General features: G+C 32.9%; 1 protein-coding gene across 5 annotated transcripts; it reads right to left on the bottom strand.

The window, feature by feature from the left end:
* Positions 1-7892: 7892 nt before the first annotated feature.
* On the bottom strand, positions 7893-23125 carry LOC136234770 (uncharacterized). Of its 5 annotated transcripts, XM_066024244.1 has the most exons (14): positions 23031-23118; positions 13611-13717; positions 13461-13527; positions 12319-12487; positions 11847-12131; positions 11553-11752; positions 11353-11470; positions 10947-11191; positions 10653-10865; positions 10479-10577; positions 10300-10398; positions 9924-10229; positions 8376-8410; positions 7893-8089 (listed from the first exon to the last, which is right to left on the bottom strand). In XM_066024244.1, the coding sequence occupies exons 2-8, from the start codon at positions 13706-13708 to the stop codon at positions 11025-11027; spliced, it is 1104 nt and encodes a 367-aa protein (XP_065880316.1). In that variant the 5' UTR covers positions 13709-13717; positions 23031-23118; the 3' UTR covers positions 7893-8089; positions 8376-8410; positions 9924-10229; positions 10300-10398; positions 10479-10577; positions 10653-10865; positions 10947-11024. The 5 variants fall into 5 exon arrangements, with proteins under 5 accessions (XP_065880316.1, XP_065880313.1, XP_065880314.1 ...); XM_066024241.1 differs by lacking the exon at positions 23031-23118 and having other exon boundaries at positions 13611-13771; XM_066024242.1 differs by lacking the exon at positions 23031-23118 and having other exon boundaries at positions 7893-8086; positions 13611-13771.
* Between the last annotated feature and the right edge of the window lie 292 nt (positions 23126-23417).

Genomic DNA, 23417 nt, shown 5'->3' with positions numbered 1-23417 from the left:
TGCAAGTATCGAGTTACTTGGTTTCAGGTGTTATCTAGGCTTAGGGGGTTTTGAGTTGGTTTTTCTAAGTTAATCTACTCCTAGGTTGAATTATACTATTCCTAGCTAAGTTATCTTATTCTAACTAAGTTATTCTACGCCTAATTAAGTTACTCTACCCCTAATTAAGTTAAACTACTCCTAAGTGATCTTTTACCAATGCAATTATCCGAAGGAACATGAAGGGATACGATGATAATGAAAATAGATTGTTTAAGTAATTGAATTAAAACCTAAGTCACTTGTGTCCGAGGCGATTAACCCGACCTATCCTCCTAAAGTCCCTAGTTCGTGATTCCCTTGTAAGGCCGAAACTAGCTCTAAGGCTCAGTAATTTGGGCTTAATCTTCTATAGTGTCGTCAATCCTATAGGCACTGACTAGGTCAGATTCAGCTCGCAATATGTGCCAACTTGATTTTGGGATTATCGAATGAGTTAAACCAATCAGACAAAGCGTAAGATAAAGATTAAAGCATTAAAACAATTGAATGAATAAGAACTATAATATATATCAAAGATGGAGAATATTGTCACGAAGTTACAATAAGCCTAGAATTCATAACATGTATCAGAGGCTAGATAGAATGTAAAAGAAGAAAAATCCCTTTCAGGGAACCTGTCTACCAATGCAGGCATCTTTCTAGGACTTAAGGATGGAGCTTGAGCAATCCTCGGTGAACGGAGCTTCGGAGGTGTCTTCAATGGAGGTTTGAAGGATATGGAGGAGGTGGAGAGGATTTCTCAAGAGGAAAACTAAGAAAATTACAAAGATAAAAGATATCTAATTTACATTGGAAAACTCTATTTATAGGCGTGGCTCGGCCCTCTTTTTGACCTATTTTCGTGTCCTTATTGGTGTAGGAAGTCGTGGGGTCCATTGTGGCTTCGTGGGGGCGGAATTGGTCTTTTTGACCAATTCCCGCAGGTCTGCTCGCCGAGCAGGGCGAGCTGCTCGGCGAGCAGGGCTACTCGCGACGAGCAGCGCCCTGCTCGGCGAGCAGGCGCCTAGCGGCCTACTCGGCGAGCAGGCATCCTGCTCGCCCGAGCAGGCCTCTGGTGGCCTGCTCGGCGAGCAGGCACAGTGCCTAGGCAGTGCCTGGGCCGTGCCTGGGCAGTGCCTGGGCTGCGCGCCGATGCTCAATTCGCCGAGCGACTGCCGGGGGTCCCCGAGACACCATTTTTGCCTGAAATTAATCATGTTTTAACCTGCACACGCACATAAACTCCAAACAACATTAGTCCAAGGGATAAATTGACCCGCCAATCGCTTATTTTGAGCAAACGCTTCGTTTGGTGCGACTTTTGGCGGACCAATTAGCTTCAAAAGATAACGGAATTATACTATGCATGCTATTTTGGCCGTAATTGCCTAAATTGGTCACAAAACGAGCCTAAACAACGAAAAATAAATAAAACGTTTCCAATTCCTAACTAACTCACACAAAAGCATTTAAATGCGAGAAATGCTCGCTTATTAACTAAATAATGCTAAAACCCGTCCTAAAACCGTACCCAAAGATAGGGGTTTTTGACCCCTATCACCAGCTCCCAGCAAGCTTCAGTGTGGTGGCCAACCTGTAGTACGCTTTGGCGTTTCTTCCAACGGTTACATGCTCCCCTCCTTTGGGTTCGAGATATGTAATGTCCCGTTTATATTGACTCTTCTCCTTTATATTATGGCAAGTTGGAAGCTTTAAACATTCTGTCCGCCTCGTACCTCAAGATCTGTGTTGTGAATGGCGAATTCCTATTAACTAGATGGCATATCTTTCTGCATTGTTCTCTTGTCTATCTAGAGCGGTATGCCCTCGTCTTTCAATCTCATCATCCGTGTGTTCAATGTTGAATCGTGATGGTAAATCCGGCTCTTGATCTTGATATCGATCATGTTGAGGTTATACTTGGAGCTATGGTTTAACGCGGATGGATGTTGTCACAACCGTGGGAGCCATTTTATCTAGCTTCGAATATCTTGTCTCCACATCCTTCAACATTTCGCTAACATAATAGATGGAGAACTGCTGACCTTCTTCTTCTTGAATAACCACGGTGCATATAGCTTTATCCATGACAGATTGATACAAATGCAGGTCTCCCCTTTAGATTGGTCTGCTCATCAAGGGTGGTTCTGTTAGGAATTGTTTTATACCTTGATATGCTTGTTGACAATCTTTCTAGTATGATGATCCGCCCGTTCAACCTCTGGATCTTTCTCACCCATTGTGGGGTTTTCATTTAGGCGCTCTTTTCACCTTTTTCCTCGCATGGCTTTTATTTAGGCGCTCTTTTCACCTTTTTCCTCGCAAGGCTTTTATTTTATCTGGATTTGCTCTAACTCCTTTTTGGCCAATGAGATAGTCAAGGAATTTTTCTGAAGTGACTCTGCATATACACTTCTTTGGATTGAGCTTTATTTTTCATATCAGTGTTTGCACTGGTTGTAGTATTAGCAACTCCCTTGTACTTATGGGTTAGCACTGAAAGAACTCCAGAAGTGGGGCATACTCTGTCCATTATTAAAAGATTGTGGTAAGGCATAAAAACTATATTCACTTACCTTGGGGATCAGTGGCTTGATCCACGGAACATACTTCATAGCAAAAGACTGTTTGCATTGACCTTGTTGGCAAATATCATGTATAATGCAATGTCTCTTTATGGAATTTTTAGTTCATCTTGGAATCAACTTAATAATTCCTTCACGTTGGTCCCTGACTCTAGAATGAACTTAGTCAAAGGATAAAATCGAGTAAATATTATATGTCAAACAAATTCATAATAGAATTTTAATCGTGCTTGTTTTAATAATAATATCACGTATAACGGTCATAACCATGAAGATTGCTACTGCACATGAATATCATAATGAATTCTTAATAAATAACCATAATGAGAATGCTTTAAGAATAATGTCCTTTTGTATTTCAATGCGCATTAATATCCAAGATAGCATATTTATTTTAAACGTCATAAAAGTTATGACATTCTATATTGGGTAAGATATCTTACATAGTTGCTATTTACTTGCAATTAATATTGTGCATCCATACATTAATGGCATTCAGAGATCATTAAAGCCTCATTTGAATGAGGTGTAATTAAAGAAAGGTAAGTGATGATTTAATAATATAGTTATATATAAAATTACTCTTATATCATTTCATTTGTACGAATAAAATAAAAGAGAAAGAGTAATTTTGGAAGAAAAATACATGTACCATGATTCTCCTCCAATTTGGAGTGTAAGGAAAATTACTCAAAATCCACTCTCACCTACCTTCACATACAATCCTCCAATTTTTAAGGAATTCTCATGTATATCTTAAGAATTTCGCATAAATTAATGTTCCGATCCGAAACCGACACTTGCACTATTTTGTAGTTAGCTCAGGACATGAAAGTTTTGTTTATCCAATTTGGTAATTCATCAGCCCATAATGGCCTTAATAGTTAGGGACAATTACAGGATAATTACAAATAGACTCAATATTTTCAAGTCTCTTGTGTTGATAACAGAAATTCTAACAATGTCAAATAAACAGTTTTTATATGAATAGACACATCCTTGTAAAAAAGGGAATGAAATAACTATTTGACAAAACAATATTCAAAAATATGAATTTCTGATATTAAAAGTACTATATAGGAGAAAAGCCATACATAGATGGTGAATTGTACAAGAAAAAACCAAATATGATTTTTTTGTAATTTCTTCTAATAGTTATATGCATGTTCATCCAAAAGACCGACCAGATCTAAATCATTTGTAATTACATGAGCCCTTTTATGATATTTTAATATCAAATGACAAAATCACATTGAATGGATGATTTTTTTTCGTAAATCCCAAGATTACGGGTCTTATACATGCGTTTGTACTAATTCAATGATAATATCATATTACACTTGTCATGCATAAAAATATGAGGGCATAGTAAGCATGCAAGATTTAATGAAAGATTTGTGTCTATGATTTCATCTTTCACAGTTTATTAGATTTATCATAATAACATGTAATGATATTCATAGCACTTTATAAGAGTGAGGGATCTCAATTTTCTTTAATTAAAAATGGAATAAGAAAGGGGAGGAAACTTATCTTTTTCATCATAAAATTCCAGATTTAATGTAGAAAACTATTTCTCACCAATATATGGAGAACTGTATCTTTGGATAGATTTGTTGTACTGATTGAGCCAAAGTTTGAGATTGTGATTTCTATTCTGTTGACTCCATTGTTTTGTTCTTTGTGAAACTCTATACAATCAAGATTTTGTGATCTTCTGTTTGTTAGAGATCCACCTTCACCGCACCAATTGATAACTTGTGGAAAAATCCTTGATCAGAGCACTTCCCTGTGAGGCGTTGTTGGGATCGGCCGGGGACACTCCGATGCCAAAGTCAGTAATATTTCTGAGAATAAACTGTAAGCACAAAAGTAGAGAATCAGTAAGTGTACCTTTGATCCTAGGAAGCAGGTGAAGAGTTGTGCCATTACTCATCTTTGATTGCTATCAATTCTCCATTAATCCCAACATTTATCATTAAAACCCTCAGAGTTGAGGTATTCGAACAGTCAAGTCTTTATTCCCCTTTAATGGCTATTAATTGTCATTTAATTGTATTTATTCCCATTCATGGATGGTAATAAAGGCGCCTTTTGGTATTCTTGGATCCGTCAAGGCGTATGTATGCTCTCCTTGAGAGCAATGGCGGGTCTCCATTACTCGCTCTCATCGGGCGTATCTCGTTATGGCGTATCTCGCCATGGTCCACGTGGTGTGGCATAATGCTAGAGACTCCTTCCTTTTCCTCATTATTTGCATATTTGCCCCTGCATTAATTATCATTAATTCCACATTAATCATGCATAAATATCTCTTTTAGAAGGAATAATGGTTTGTCATTATTTCTATTAATTTTCCTTTATTCCTTATTCAAGAATAATTTGAGTTGTTATCACATTCGTCCTTCTCCTGCTTCGACTGAGGGGGAGTGTTAGAATAACCGAATGGTTATTATTCTGTTTTAGGAAATATTGTTGTAGAGTTATTTGTGATTAGTAGGTTGATTTGTTTCCTAGATTAGCTCCTAAAATTACTCCTAGATTAGCTCCTAAAATTACTCTTGTATATTTGTATATATGCCGTGTTAGGCTTAAGAAATAATCAACAGATTATCTTCTATTATGAATATGAAATTGATGGCTTGAGATTAATGATTTTAAACTTGAATGTTTGAAAACGGCCATAAAGATGAAGAATGAGGTTCTAATTATAGTTGTGATTTCCTAAAATCACTAACCATGTTCTCCACTACTTTAATTTACAGATTTGAATATAAGGACAACATTTTTACTAATAAAGGCACAAAATATTGTAGAATAATCACCTCATGAACAGAGTGAGTAACCTTAGCAGTCAAAGCCATCAGTGGGACATTAGGAAAATGCTTGTTGAGACATTCCAATGCCCTATAACCAGAACGAAAGTCATGTCCCTAGTCGCTGGAAAGCATCAATGAGATTATTAGAAATTGATAAGCTGCAGATGATTCATTTTAGTATTGATAGGCAGGGCATAAAACTGATGGATAGACTGCAATTAATCACAGTAAAAGCATCAACTAAACCAGTTATGTACCGAAATATACTAAAGCTAATCGAAAATACCATACCTCGGAGCTGTATCAGATTCGAACTAGACCCCATTTCACCTCCACTCTTCCGCTCAATAAGGACTCAAACGGTTATGCTTCCCGTGCCGTGTGTTTACTGCAGTCGAAATCGAAAAAACAATGGATGGAAACCAAGATCGATGTTGATTCCGAAGAAACCCTATGAAATTTGGAAGGAAAAGAAAGAAAGAACCAAGAGATGAAAGACTAACCACGATGAGTGAGAACGAATATGTGGAAGGTTATGGAGAGCTGCTGACGTTGGTAGAAAGGAGCCTGTTTTCCGCCGGAGTTCGTGCATCTGGAGTAACCATGGAGAATTCTGAGTAATAAGGTAAGGTTGTGAGATAAAGGAAGAGAAAAGGGTGGGTGGCTGTGGTTTCAAAGAAAGAAGCAGAGAAAGCACAAAGAAGAAAATGCGCAGCTAATGTGTTTCATTCGAAGAGAATATGATTAGGGTTTCTAAATATAATTTTTAAATAGATAATTAATTAATATTACTAATAATGTGACCTTCCTCATTACGGAATGGATTCTCTTATTTACAACATTATTTATTGAATTACTAACTTCTAAAATTTATTCAATCTATATTTAAAGTTAAAATTTATTAATATAAAAAAAATAAGAAATGTCATTTTTTGTAATATTTTGCAGTTCAATTTAAATTATATAATTTACTAAATATAGTATATAATTTTAAATATTTATTTTATATTATATGTATTTATTTTATTTTTTAATTAGTTTAAAAATTTCTTTCACAACCATCTCTTTTGTTGTAAAAATATTTAATTCTTATGCAACAGCATAGGGTCGTTGTTAAAAATTTCTTTCATTTACAGCAACAACATAGAGTTGTTACTGTAAATTGATTTGTTACAACAACAACACATATTCGTTACTGTAAATACATTCATTTACATCAACAACACGGATTCGTTACTGTAAATACTTTCATTTACAGCAACAATATTTTGTTGTAGCTATAAATGTTTTCGTTACAGCAACAACAATGTGTTGTTGTAGTAAATGCTTTCATTTAAAGTAACAACATGGAGTTGTTGGTAAAAATATTTTCATTTATAACAACAAAGACATTGTTGCCAAAGTTATTACCTTTTCTCATCAAATCCCACCCGTCGAAATAAATTTACAGTAACAACCTTTTGTAACGACTCAAAAAAGTTGGTTGCTAACGTTCGTTTATAGCAACAACTTCTTCCATTGTTGCCAAAGCTTGTTACCAAAAAGCGATTTTCTTGTAGTGATGCTACCATATAGGCTGTCTCGTCTTCTTCACTTAGATCCTCCCCACTTACATACTCTCCCATCCAAGTTTGCATCCTCCTATCTCTCCTATTCATTGTTTTATATGCCCCTTCTTCATTTTGCTCTTCTCCTTCACTAGTTTCTTGTCTCAAAATGTTTTCTGCCCCACTATCAAGATCTGTATCTATCACTACAAGAAATTTGGTCTATAACGAGAGTTAATCTCGTCGTTAATTAAATAAATACCGTCGTTATTAACTTATAACGACCGTATATACCGTCGTCCACCCTCGTTAAAACCTCCGACACTAAAGGTATTAACGACGGTATACCGTGTCCCGTCGTTAAAACAAAACAACGACTGTATGCAGCCTGTCCTTACTACTCAATAATTAGGACAATAATGACCGTCGTTGTTAACTGATTTCACCGTCGTTATTAAGACGTATTAATGGGTGAATAAACGGTCATTATTCACATAATTCACTGTCGTTATTATGACCTTTTAATGAGTGAATAAACGATCGTTATTTCCGTTCTTCACCGTCATTATTATGAAACGTTAATGATTGAATATACGGTCGTTATTTCCAAAAACCACCGTCATTGTTATTATACTTTAGCGAGTGAATAAACAGTCGTTATTATAACCTTTTAATAAGAAAATAAACCGTCGTTATTTCCAATTTCTACCATCATCATTATAACATTCTCACGAGATAATAGACCGTCATTATTTCTATATGTACTGTCATTAGAAGTGATATTTTACAACTAAGAGATTAGTAATTATATCATGAATTAATGTGTTGTGACACTAGAATCATCTAAATACACAATAAATACAAATTCAATAATTGAAACGTAAATTCAATAAAATATAAACCAATTTGTCATTTAACAAGATTCAAAATAAAAGTGCAAAACTATGAACTGAAATGTGTTCTTGTTCTTTCTAAAATAGGAAAACAAATCATCTTGTTTCGTACATTAATATGATATAATCAAAGGCATATATAATCTCCATTAAAGCTACTTCAACAGTTTGTTCCAAATCTCATCCCAGAAGAATAATCCAACCGAACAGAACAATTAGCTCTGCTGTTACAAATGTAAACATCCAATAATAAGGGAAAGGTATAAGAGAAAAGAATAAGCAAAGACTTGGACAAAGCGTATTGGTCTATATTAGTAAGATGGACCAAAATAAACATTATTGGCATAATATTGAACATTATTGGTCTATATTAATCATATACTCCTATATTATAAGGTAATAAAGTTTGAAGATAAATAAACCTCAAGTACTTTTTCACTATCCATACTTTTTCTTTTGTGGGTGAAATTAAATATATACTAAAACTCTCAAAGTAAAACAAAAACTTACTTGAATTTTGGGGAATAAATGAGTAGCTAAACGCCCTGGAGAAAGAAAAAATGAACTTAAAATTCAAAGATATAATGTAAAATATTATGAACTAATTTTCTGCCACATGTTATACATCATAAAAAAATGCCTATAAATAATTAGACAGAATAAACAAGAGAATATGAGACATGTAATTACCAAATCATGCATCAAGAGTAAAAACTGTAAAAATGTATATTAGAATAGAAATTACAGCCTATTAAATCCTTAGCAACATAAGCATTCAATTTGCATTAACTTGATCACCCTGTAAACTATCATTCATTAATTCAAGGGCAAAGTACAAAAATAAACGCTATTGTTAGGGCCATTTTCAAGCAATAAACTATGAGGATTAAAGGTTGTCAAATAGGTACATTGAGGTTTATATCAAGTTTTTAATGTGCAACAATGGCTATTGAAATAAATTATTTGATTCAATCCAGCTAATTTCCAAGTTAAACTCAAAAAAGCACCAAATCTTAGACAAACATAAAGCTATGGAAAAATCCAACTGAGAAAATTTAAATTCCTTACTCTATCCAATAATCGATGACAAATCAAACAATCTCATGTTGTTATTGTTATTACTAGGCTCAGCAAGTTACATGATGAAAATTGTGTGTTTAGCTCAAACATAAACTCAAAACACACAATAAGGCAAAACTGTTAACCCAAAACTGAAGCAAAAATTAATTGAAAATTTAAAGCAATTGAATTTTGATAGCCTGAACATAGTTTTTAAAACCTGGGACAACTTAATTTCTTCTACAAATTTAGAGCTATTTGCTTATAGTTAAGTTTTTAAGTTTGTATTTGGGTTTAGTAATTTGTTTTCATATAAATTGTTTGCATTAAATTGTAAAACGCATCCCACAACCAAACAAAATCTCAGAACTCAACTCTACTAACGAAAAGTCAGATTGTTATGTAATTTATGCATTGAAACTAAAATAATCAGCATCAAATATATCCCACGTGATTTTTGCACCAGATTAAAACAACAATTAAGAGGGATATGACATTGAGACACATGATTTTTTTCTTTTTACAACAACAGTACACTAATGAAAATCTAAGCACACAAAGCATGAAGAAAAGCAAGGATAATAGACATAGTATCATTTCATTTCAAACTTCTCACTTTACTTCAAAACTCGATATCACCAGTTAGCTCTTAAACAAACTTTGGCAGAAAACAAAAATAATAATGCATCCCTAAATCCATTAAAAAAACACACAAAAATGAAAAGAATGTGAATATAAAACAATCCAAATTAACACCAACTAGATTCTTTTATCATTGAACTAGCACACACAATTTTTTCCCTATATTCAAGCACATTTTCCTACAAATAATTAGACAGAAACAGTCAACTAATATTGAGAGAACGCACATTCATATCCTTTGTATATCAATCCTTGAAAGCACTAATAAGAGACCTTATAAGGATGACACTTTATCTAGAGTAATGATGCAACCAAGCTTAAGTAACAATATAATGAAATTAGAGGATATGAATGTACCTTTTGATGCTCATCATTAGTATTTGATGAAGTATTTGTATCTGAGTGTTCCACACGTTCATTCTCCACTTGGACTAATAGATTTTCAATTTGCTCCAAACGATCCATACGCTTACGGTTTTCCTCTTCCTTATCATGAAGCTTGGTCTTGAGTTCTTTGATTTGAGAAGTACTTTCAAAATGTTTTCGCTTCAAGCCACCTCCATAACCAAAGACACGACCATGGCGTTGTCGTCCGAAGCACCTTTCCACAACTTGTAAATTAGTAAGAGTTGGCTCTGACTCCATTGTCATCTTTAGTTCATCCTACAAATTTTAATTATGTCAAATATAATAAATATAATTCAATGGGATGACTTGACAAATTGGAACTTACATATTTTTTTCTTGTTTCTGGTTCAACTATGTTTTCATCAATCTTTCGAGTTTTAACAAAGACTTCTCTTACATCTGGCGGGTTGCCGTCTTTGCCTCCCTATAAAATGATTACAAATTAATAGAAAGGAAATATTGATAATCAAACTAATGAAAATTTTGAAAGAGTGGTGAAAATACCATTTCATATATCACTTCCCTATGAGGCTTGCTTCCACAACGATGGATATGCATACTTTGTTGACAAGCCCTGTTCTGAGAATTTCTTACGCTTATCTCCTATGAAATTACACCACCGACATCAAATTGAAAACCTTGTTAACTAAATTAGATTTAAGATGCACAAAATCATACCAGAAACTTTGCTGTATAGAATACGTTATTTCCTAGCCATTCCCAATCTTTTGAATCCATGCCTTTAGCCACATTTTTCAAAGCCTCCACCTTACTTTCACCAGTCTTCACATACTTTTTATTCAATTCTGCCCTCTAATTTCCCCACAGTTCCTTCATATGCTCTAAGGTGTGAAGATAGTACGACTGGATATCAGGATGTTTAAAATACTCCTACATCAAATTGATTATAGCCAATATTATTAAATATATATATTGAAATAGTTTAAATTGATTAGTGTTGAAACTACTTACTGTAACTGTGTCCCACATGTGCTTTTTTGTGACATCACTTATATCCATCCATGTTTGTACCCATACAGGACAAATATGTCAATTACGTACAATCTTCCCTAAATGCCTCGACCAATACTTCTGATTCTCTCCAACGCCACGATTGTTGTAGAAACATATGTCAAGTTTCTCTCCTTGTTTGAGAGAACAAATTTTTTTGTTCTTATTACAACCTCTAACTTTTCTCACAATTTTTGGAATATCACCTAGAAAATGAATAAAAAAGAATTAAAAAGAAGAAACAAACTCATACTAAGAATTCAGAATGTTCATGTTTTATTTTCTTAGGAAATTAAGCAAAATAAAACAAGCACAAGAAAGTATACATTTATTGAAATGAAAGTATACATCAATTAAAGATGCTTACTCTTAACAAATGTTTGAGATATTGCATACTTTGGATCACCAGATTTTCCATCCTCTGTCATGGGAGTTAGTTTGGCAACAACAAATTGACCAACAGCTTGTAATGGTAATTCAAGCTCCTAAATAAACAATATCATCATCATAAATTAATAATGCAAATATGTCCAACATAATAATTATTGAATAACAAAGAATATTTACCTTCTCTTTGCTAGGTGAGCTGATAGGTGTAAGACCATTCTCAATATCCAAGTTTTTATTCATAGTTATGAAAAATTCGGCAATACTCGCAGTCTCCACCCCGTTACTAATAGCACCATATACCATCACTTTCTGATTTACCTTAAGCTCACCCATTATCTTTACATTTGTCACTATTGGTATGGGTGCAATATCAGAAGCTAATAACATGAAAATTTAGATAAGAGTTAGAGTGAAATAGGATATATAACTAAATGTTAAAATAGATTATCTTTAGCAATAATATGAAAGTACCTAGATTAGGATTCTCACTTGGGAGTTTGTATATTAAACCTCGTGAGTTTATGTCTCTTTTGGCATAAAGATGTATGACTGTAGAACCCGAATAATTTTTGAACATATTTAAGACATCTAAATCATTTTGTACTGGTCTTCCATCATCATCAGCAAATCTCAAGCCAACAGAATAAATATCGACAAATTTTTTGCATATGCTCAAAATGTCCAGGAAACAACATTCTTCGTTGAAACCTTTATCGTGGTATTGTAGATCACCAAAATGCACAATCAAACCAACATCTACAAAGCATTAATTTAATAAAGATAATTATAGTCGAATATAATAACACAAATACAACATTTTACCATCAAATTGCAGATGCAGAGGCAGTATATATTTACAAAAAAAAATCAATTTTGTATAAATAGAAACTATTTTAAAGAAATTATATAAATGGAAAACTACCTTAAAGAAATTGAAAAATACCTTTAAGGTTCTCTTTTCTTGGAGTAACACCCTTCGGAGTGTCTTCAGTACTTTTATCATGAGGTACGCTTGAATGTTGGAAAGCACTCAATACTCGATTTTTGTTCCCCAGTTTGCCTGGCTGGATGAACTTTTTGCGAGTAGGAAGTTGGCTTGATTGCATTTTCACCTCAAATTGAAAAAAAGGTATATGCAATATTTGTCAATAGAAAACTATAGAACACAAACAAAATGAGCATAAGGAATTAATATTGAACATATTTGAAAGGAAGTGCATGTCTGAGCATTTTACTTATTTAAAGAAGTCAAATAATATAACGACTTCAAACATATGTGATACATCAGAAAATAATAATGAACATATTGAAAAAAAAATCTCAGCTTCAAGATATTATTTACCGCTTTCTTTTCTTTTTAGATTTTGACACATCATAAGTAATTGGTAATGAATCACTTCGTGCCCAATTTTTCCCGTCTGTTGTATTCAATGTAGTGCCACATTGAAACTTGAATGATTCACCCTCTTGATAAGCCTCACCAAGATCATCAAAATTCTCATTGTCATCATCTATTTGAGAAGACATATTGTATGAATCTCGTGGTTGTGTCTTAATAACAACATGCCAATTCTTATTAGCATTATCTATAGCATAAAAGACTTGAGAAGCTTGACTTGCTAGAATAAATGGTTCATTTGTTTTCAAACAACGTTGAGGATTGATACAAATGAATCCAAATTCATCTATTTTTTATCCCCACACATTGTCATGAACGTCAAACCATTTACATTTGAATAGGACAACTCTTTTCTCACCAAGATACTGCAATTCAAGAATCTCAGTTAAAATCCCATAATAATCAATAGGTCCTCCCTCATTTCCAACATCACTGCTCACACACACACCATAATTTTGTGTTCTACGTCGTTTATCACAATCTTCAATGCGAAACCTATACCCATTCACAATATAACCATCAAAGTTTGTAGCATATTGGGATGGACCACGAGATAATGACAACAAATCTCGAATATTGGATTCCTTGCTAGATGCATACATTTTTGCAACCTACAATAAAATTATGTATGAGACATTTAAACGTGGTATATATTTTCTTGATGAAGAGTTTAAAGATATACTCACTGTATCTTTAAACCAATCATTAAAAGATTGTTGTGGATGAATACTTTCTCGAATCTGGGAATACTCTCTGCAACGAATTTTTAGAAATTATTATTCATAATTATTTAAGAATTTAAAATACAATTATAGCTCTTCAAGATATTGACTTACTCGAGAAAAGGTATGACTTCATCACAATTATTTATGACATATGCATGTGCTTCCACCCATTCATCGCCCATGTTGCGAAAATAAGGAAAATCCACCATCAAAATAATCTGAACAACCATCGCCATTTCTATCTGGTTTATTAAATTTTGTCTCAATACCATTCAAGTACCTTGAGCATAGAGTCATGCACTCTTTTGCAATATACCCATATGCAATTGACCCTTCTGGACGAGCCATATTACGAATAAGAAGTTTTAAATCATGTAATGTCCGCTCAATAGGGTACATCCAACGAAATTGTACAGGGCCACATATCAAAGCTTCATTAGCCAAATGAATCGGCAAATGAACCATTATATCGAAAAAGGAAGGAACAAAACATTGTTCCAATTTACATAGAGTTATAGGAATCTGATTGCGAATTTCTTCCAACTCTTCTGCCTTTAATGCCTTAGCACTCAAACTAATAAAGAATAAAGATAGCTCGATAAAGGGGTTCGCAAACATTTTTTGGAAGGAGGCCACGTATTGTAAGAGGAATTAGATGTTGCAACAAAACATGACAATCATGACTCTTCAAACCAGAAATTTTGTGCTCTTTCATGTTCACACTTTGAGAAATGTTAGATGAGAAACCATCAGGGACCTTTAGTTGCTTAAAAAATGAACAAAATGAGTGCTTCTCATCATGAGATAACATGTAAGATGCTATAGGAATCTCAAACTTATCCTCCTTGAGAATCAAATCCAAGTCTGGACGAATGTTCATTGCCTCCAAATCTTTGCGAGATTGCATAGTGTCTTTAGTCTTCCCTTTCACATTCATGCTTGTCCCAACAATATTATCACATATGTTCTTCTAAATGTGCATCACATCCAAATTGTGTCGTAACAAAAGACTACTCCAATATGGAAGTTCAAAGAATATGCTTTTCTTGTTCAAATTGTCACCTCTATCTGCATGCTAAGGTCTTTACTCAAGATGATTCCCTCAAGGCTAGTAACTTGAGCAATGATATCAATTCCAGAGAGTGATTTCGGTGGCGGCCTCAATTCTTGAGTACCATCAAACTTTTTTTTTATCTTTTCTCCATCTGTGCTTGCTATCAAGAAATCGGCGATGTCCCATATAACATTGCTTCTTACAATTAGCTAACCTCAAGTAACAAGTGTCTTTGTTACAACAAGGACAAGCCATCTTACCTTTTGTACTCCAACCAGACAAATTTGCATATGCAGGAAAGTCATTGATAGTCCATAACAAGGATGCATGTAACATAAAGTTTTGTCTTGTCGACACATCGAATGTTGCAACTCCTACTTCCCACAAATCTTTTAATTCTTCGACTAAAGGTTGGAGATAGACATCAATTGCATCTCTTGGACCATCAGGACCCGGTATAAGGGTATAAGGGTAGAAAGGATAAAGTTAGGTTCTTTCATGCACATCCATGGTGGCAAATTGTATGGAATTAATATGACTGGCCAAATACTATATGAAGTTTTAGAATGATTAAATGGCTGAAAACCATCACTAGCAAGGCCAAGTCTTACATTACGAGGATCAGAGGAAAAGTTTTTATGAACATCATCAAAGGTCTTCCAAGCGGGGGAATCAGCAGGGTGTCTCATAACTCCATCATCTACTCTACCTTCCTTATGCCATCGCATCAAAGAAGATGTCTTCTTTGACATAAACAATCTTTGAAGTCTTGGCTTTAAAGGAAAATAACGCATTGTCTTGACTGGTATTTTCTTCCCATTTTTCCGAAGTTTAGTTTCCCCATTACGAATATCATCTTTCCATCTTGAGAGACCACATATTTTGCACCTGTCCAAATTTTCATCTTCTTTCCAATACAACATACAATCTTTGACACATGCATCAATCTTGTCATAAGAGAGACCAATATCTTTTATAATTCTTTTTGCCTCATAATATGATTCTGGCAAAGTAGAACCATTTGGGAGTATTTCTTTTAACACTTGCAATAACATGTCAAATGATTTATTACTCCACCGACCAACACTTTTGATGTATAGTAATTTGACAAGCGCATCCAACTTAGAGGTCTTGCAACCAGGGTAAACTACTTTATCTAAATCTTGTAATAACCTATAAAATTTCTTCGCTTCATCATTGGGTTCCTCTTCATTCAATTCAATATCAGGATATATATCATTTATAATATCTTCAGCCCAATCATCATCATCATCATTATCACTATTGTCACACCCGATCCAAAACGGCATCGGGTATGAACAGAAAACAGGACAACCAACTTCTAATATCCTGAAAGCCGAACCAATTTTTTTTAGATAAAAATTACCTAAAATTTTATTTATTATTTGGCTTGGACTTGATAATTCTATCAAGCTTCCTACGTATCCCGAGCATCTTTTAATTTTTAAATCGGGAATCAAAGCCACGTAGTTCTACCTATTTTAGGTAGCTCTCTTAACTCCGGTAGTTCTCTTAACTTATGAACTCATTGTAACTTATTGACACGTTGATTGACACGCTAATAACTTAATTGTATATTTCATTTTATTACTCTATATATATATATATATATATATATATATATATATATATATATATCACTTTATCAAAACGAATCAAATCGAATAACGTTTTATCAAAACGAATCAAATCGAACAACGTTTTATCAAATCGAATCAAATCGAACAAACCGCTTTAACAAACCAACTCATAATCAAATAAATCGTAAAACATTATAATTCAAATCATCAAACATTATCAAAACGTAATACAAAATTTGCGTGTGTGTCAATCCTCGAATTCCACCCGTGTAGCTTATCATAACATCAATCATATCAATAATCGAGATATCTCATTCATATCTCGCCTTGCCTAACGTTAGGACTACCAGCCGTGCACTCTGGCCATACCGCCCTTAGGTATGGTCTTAAAACTTACAACTCCTACCCCGGGCAATCCTAGATGGACAAAACCATTTTATCTTTCAAAATATCACAACTCATAAAAATCATATTTGGACTTCAATCCCAAAATAATAACAACAACCGCAATAGTTTCTTCAATTCAAAAACAATTCGTAAGAAATCGTCAAACTCATTTTATCAATCCGATTTTCAAAGTACCACAATAATAATAATTATTCTTCCAATAATCAAAATCCAGAGTATTCAATCGAAATCCAAAGTATATAATATTTTAAACAATTGAATCGAAGTATTCAAAGTAACTCAAATATATTATATAAATAATTTTAAACTAAACACTTTTATCAAACCGTTTATGTTTGTTACCGAAATTGTTACGTGTATCGCTAACTGAGTATCGTTATTTTAGACCGAATATACCATTAGACACATTATATTGTCATAAATCTATTTGAACTAATTTTATATTCAAATTTTTATACAAATTTTATATTCGACTCGATACCGACTTTATTTGGAAAATATCCATATTAGTCCTTCTATTTTCAACTTATTTTAACTCTAACTGTTAAAGTCGCTTAAAATATTTTACTGATCGAAATATTCTTATTGGATTATTTTCGGTCATTGAGATAGTTAATTCAGACTGATTATACTTTTAAACTCATACCGATTATACTTTTAAACTAGTGACGATGCTAAAATACCGACTTGAATAAATCTAATGGACAACTGTCTAAATTTTACATTTTTATGAGTAATTGATAGAAGCTAACTCATTAATCGTAAATCTATTAAATTTGACGGAACTATCGAAACTAAACTTACTCAAAATCATACTTATAACATTGATAAAATAATTTAGATAACAAATACAGTTACCGAAATATCGTCGTCGGTCACTGAAAATTAATCAGTGTAATCCATTGATAGCTGATCCGAAATATCGTCGTCGGTAGCTAATCCAAAATATCGTCGTCAACAACGACCAAAAACGCTTTTCTCCAATTCCTAACAAAAACTCTTTTGTTTTCCTCATTCATCCCCCTTTTTAAGATACCCTCCAATATATATAATTGTGTGTATATTTTTATTTTAATTTCAATTTATGAAACACTTGTCATCACTAAATTCTATATTTTGAGACATCATCTATTATTAAAGCATTCTTTTAATATCTAGTTGACACATAGATATAGAAAACCATGTTTTCATATTTAATTGACACAAACATATATAAAAGCCATGTTTTTATATTATAATTTAATTAATTGGATGTAGTAAAAAGCTTTGTGCACATTACATCATAACCATATTAATCCATTTACTTTAATATGAATTATTCTTTACTTTTTTTTTATATAGGATAAGTTGAAATTACTTTCAACTATACTTACACGTGTATGTATATTAGTAATTAAAAAATATCAATTTTGGTCCTTGAATTTATAACTTTTTATTACACTTACCCAAAACTTTTTAATTTAAACTTAAAGACATTAAATTAAACCCAATAGTATATTTAAATTTATAAATAATTAAAGCTATGTATTTCGAAAAATAAAAATTTTAGACACGGATGTTACAATTATCATCTTCATCATATTCTTCTTCATCAGAATCAAGATCATGTCGTCTTTCACCATGATGATACCAAAAGGTATAGTTTTCCATTATTCCATTTGTTATTAAATGTGTGTGAACCAAGTTTCGAGTTCCAAAATTGGTGTTGTTACACCTAACACATGGACATCGAATTTCGTATGCTTCTCCTGTTTTTTTGAAAGCGTAGTTCAAGAATTCTATAACACCAATATTATACTCTTCACTCAACCGATCTATCTTAGTAAGTCTTATCCATTCTTTATTAGGTGTCATTCTCCTAAAATCATCAAATAAAGAAACACATGAAGAATAGAACATGCAACAACAAAACAATTAATACACTGAAATATAAATGTAATAATAATTATAATAATACACTTAACTCAAACCATTAACCAAATTCATCTAAAAAAGAGTATTATTTTAGTTTCTTAAATTAATTCTTCATGATGAGGGTTTTTGTTGTGACAGTACCAATCCACACACTAAAAAATATAATTTGACAGTTTCATATACTAGACCAAGTTTATTAAAAGCTGAGCCATTGTCTATTTGAGTGACTAAAAAACTCTATGTTTCTACCATATTTCATTGACTAGTTCTATATATATATATATAGAGAGAGAGAGAGAAAGTTACATGAGTAGAACTGGTCTGCTGTGTTAAGTGTTTTCCTTTGGTGAGCCATATATATATATATATATATATATATACAATGATGATAGCCTCCAAATTAGATGGCATCATTTTTCACAGCCCAACATTGAGGTCTTATTGTGTCTAAAGCCTCAAATGTATCAGATGGAGAAAGGGTGAATGTGGAGATGAAGAACAATGAAGAAGAAAGTGTTAATGGAAAGAGAGATTTGGTGTTTGTAGCAGCAGCTGCTACTACTATTACTGGATTTTCATTTGGCAAAGTTGATGTGGCTGAAATTGAGCCGCTGAGAGGGACACCAGAAGCTAAGAGGAAGTAAGTGTTAATGGATGGAGAGGTTTGGTGTTTGTAGCAACTGATGTTGCTGTTACTACATTTTCATTTGGGGAAGTTGTGATGGCTGAAAATTAGCCGATGAGAGGGACACCAAAAGCAAAGAAGAAGTATGGTCCTATTACACCTTACAATGCCTACTGCCTACTGCTAGTATTTGTCGCAAGTGATACATTTTCACTTCTTTGTATTATTTAGATTGATGTAAAAGTTGTGAACTTTCTTGTATCATTTTCATTGCGGAATTCTTAATTTTCTCTATCTTCATTTCATTCTCTGGTTATTCTTTAACTACTTCACAAATTTAAGTAGATGTTCCTCTCCAATTTAATAATTTGGGGTGTTGGTTTCGTGTACATATTATTGTTGCTACAACTCTTAACTTTAAAACCTCAAATACAGATGCTTTGCTCTATAATTCAATCAAAGGTACAAAATTTAAGATGAAAAGTTCAAATTTTGACAAGTCTCATTTCTGGGGAGGGATCAAAGACTCAATCTAGTTCAGAGATTCATAATAGGTGTTTTGTCACTCCAAACTTTACTTTGGAGGTCAGATCATACAGATTAGATTTATGCTTATTTCGGTTCTTATTCTAGACTTATTCTAGAACTCGATCATGCAGATCCTAATTAACAAGTTGGATTACAATTAGGGAAATTTATCCCCTATCTTATATTAATCAAATTGGATTTTGTAATTAATTACACATTTAATTAGCTAATGCAATACACAAGTTATTTTTCTAGATTCTTAATTCCTCCTTGAGGTTTGTATTTTTATGATTAGTATGGCCAGGTTTAAGGATATTAGTTTGTAGGTTTTTAAGGATGTTTTGAGCTGTTGACTTTGTAGATCTACTACTACTTTAAGGTAAGAATAAGAAGTTGTATGTTTGGATTAATGTGGATTGGATTTTTTATGATATCAGCTAACATAGCACATAACAGGTGATTAGATTTGGGTTCTGCATAACTTTCAAACAATGTTTTCAGAACCTGACTGGATATTAAACTAGATTTATAATTGGGTTATGGATCATTTGGTTCAACCAATTGACTCGGATTGGTCGGACTGGATGACGTAATAATAATTAAATAAATAATATAACATATATTTATATATAATAACTTATTATAATCCAAAAACTTAGCAAAGACAAAACTCATTCTCTGATGTTGCATCAAGATAGTTCAGCTCATAAGGTTTTAACCTTAAATGATTTTCTTCTTTAACTCTTCCTAAGTTCACCTCATCCAAGCTTTTATTTTTTCAATAAAGTCAGCAAATAACTTAGCACATGCAGCAACTAGTTAATTTAGTTAATTAATCAATTAGTTCATAGCAAAATTAGACAATAGCTTGCGGAGAAGAATCAAGAGAGAGAACACGCAAAAGGGAAGTAGCCGAGACTGAGAGAGCAAAGCAGAAGACTAAGAACAGAAGAAAATCGAAGAAGAAGCACGGTTGTTGAGAGTTTTCTAATGACTTTTCAATTTTTTTTTTAATAATTAAAAAAACAGGGTGAATCCGGTTCCCATGTTGACACCAGTTTCAGATGGGTTGTTGCAAATTGAAAAACCCATACTAACCCAAACAGGAAAGCAATCCAATTCCGGTCCAATTCTGACAACATTACTTTCAATCTTTGTTTTCACTATAAATTATTTGAATAAATTATTCCGAACACATTAATTCTTAGTAATTTTGATTAGGAAAAGTCCTATAGCATTACTACATTCTAAAGAAGTGAAAATCCTATCAATAGAAATGACATTTTACATAGGCTATAACTTATATAGAAGCCATAAAATATAATAGGGGTAAGGTATTAAAACAGATTTATGGTTTTTGGAGAAGTATCAATTTAGGCTCCACGTACAAAATAGCACCAATATAAACTTAACATTTTAAAAAAATATCAATTTAGGCCTCGATAACGGAATGAGACATGTCATTGATATTACTCCGTTAAGTTCTATCAATTCTACGTGGAGGGAGAAGTCAGAACTTAATGGAGTAATAGGAATGACGTGTCCAATCCATTATCCGAGGTCTAAATTGTTACTCTTTTAAACTTCAAGCCTATATTGATGCTATTTTGTACGTGGCGCCTAAAATTGATAACCATAAATCTGTTTTGGTACCTTATCCTGGCCAAATAATATATATTCTAATTTGGGTCCATGAACTAATAGGATTAATAAGAAGAGACTTTCTTTCTTTCTAATTCTAAGATCCTAAATAGTGTAATCAGTACCATAAGAGTAAATGCAGTGTCATTTTCATCTATGCTTAAAAGTGAGACCCCAACAAATGAATGATAATTACATTATATACAATTCTTAGTTTCAGAGGAGTAGATGAGGGCGTGCAAGGAGTGCTAACCCACAGGGCCTCAAAATTATAAGGGCCCCAAAATTTAAGATGTGCTTAGTCGAATATAGATATTAGCTTAAAATAATAAAATAATAATATAATGTAATAAGATTTATTTACACTTTTTCATTACATTGAGTACGTATGTGATTTAGATATTCAACCATTCAAAATTTACAACCTTAATACAAAATTCTATTAATTAGTAAGGGTTTAAGAAAAATTTAGCACAGGGGCCCCAAAAAGTTTAAGACGGCCCTGCTTAGTTTCTTATATTTTGTGAAATATTGACATAAGATAGTTGGCACATGTCAAGTTAATATGAAAACTACTTTTTTGGTTGATTTAATTACAAACAGCACTCTTAAATATTGTTGGTAAAACCATTTACTATCATTCTCTGTACCTTTTTCTGTTTTGATTATTATTTAATGTATCTTCAAATTTTTTGTTAAACTACTTATCCATTTGATGTTGTTTCTATATCTGTTACAGGATAGGCATTTTATATCACCATTTACTATCATTCTACCTTAAGGTTTTAATGTGGTGCAAAGGTTACCACTTGAGCTGAAGGTTTAGAGTTTTTCTAGAAAAAAGGTAGGGGAAGGACTCCAAATAATAGATGGCCTTTAGCTGGCCAGGGTGAAGTAGAAAGTTGCACACACTTAGTTATACATTTTAGGCATGTTTTATAATGTCTGAACTGATAAACTGAATAAATAAATTGAATCAGTGACATGAAAATACATTGATGAAAAGTGCTGCTCTACACTTTCGTATAATACCTATATATTGCCTTGTAATATTAACAGAAAATGAAGGATTTTATTGAAAATTGAAGAAATAACAGTTACAGTAATCAAAATGATACTTCTGCAAAACAGAATTACCTAATGAATCAATAATCCATGACAAGTGATAAAAGGACATTTGGACCTATGAGTTGGCTTTTTAATTGCAAAATTTAACATATTCATAGACACAGTAAATTCAGGAAAACAATGCACTAGGAACATATTCGGGTAAGTTGGTCGTGTTGTCCATTATGGTTGTATCCTTTTCCTTGCTTCTATCAATATGGACTTGACACTGTATCCTCATTTGAACCCCAAACACATAGAAAATGAATTTGTATAATTTTTTAATTCTTTATATTTATAAGTTTTTTTTTTTTTGTTTTTGCACTCAATTAACTCTGTACCCTCATGTTCACCACATCCCTCATCTCTCTAATCTTAATTCGTACTAGCCCTAAAAAGCTTAACCTTATCAATCTACTTTATGGGTTTCTAAGTTCAGAGTTTAAGCAAATAAAAACTGACAGCAATTTCTCTAAAATAAATAAAACCAGTCTTACCAATTTGGGAACAAAATTTCTAAACAACAAAAAAAGCACAATCAAATTATACAACACTGAAAATTTAACAATTCCACTAAAAAATCAACTTATGTTAAGATGAATTCCACCATTTGACTTTTAATTTTCATAAATTGGAACATTGAACAAACATACCTGAGTTATGCTACAGCTTCAACTTTATCTTTTCACTGTTTGTAGACGTTGAGTTACGGAACAGCTTCAACACTTCAACTTTTTGGTGCTCATGAAAGTTTTCTGAACTTATCTATACCGAATATAGAGAAAAAAAATGGAATGAATGGAGGTGTGGAGATGGTGTGGGAGACAATGATGCATAACGTGGGGTTTGGGGATTATGCTTGTGAAAGTATCTAGACTGATACAGAATGTAAATGCGATTACGAAACGGTGGAGGCGTGGAGATGTTGAGCATGGCCAGGTTAACATCGTGAGGTTTTGGGGGAAATCGTCTTCTCAAAATATCATTATCTCCAATATTTAGGGATTTGCTCCAGAGTTTGTTTTGTTTTCAATGACCCC

Source organism: Euphorbia lathyris, chromosome 7 (genome assembly GCF_963576675.1).
Source record: "Euphorbia lathyris chromosome 7, ddEupLath1.1, whole genome shotgun sequence".
Lineage (NCBI taxonomy): Eukaryota > Viridiplantae > Streptophyta > Magnoliopsida > Malpighiales > Euphorbiaceae > Euphorbia > Euphorbia lathyris.
The sequence above is the reverse complement of the archived record's forward strand: the minus strand, read 5'-3'. Positions and strand labels throughout refer to the sequence as shown.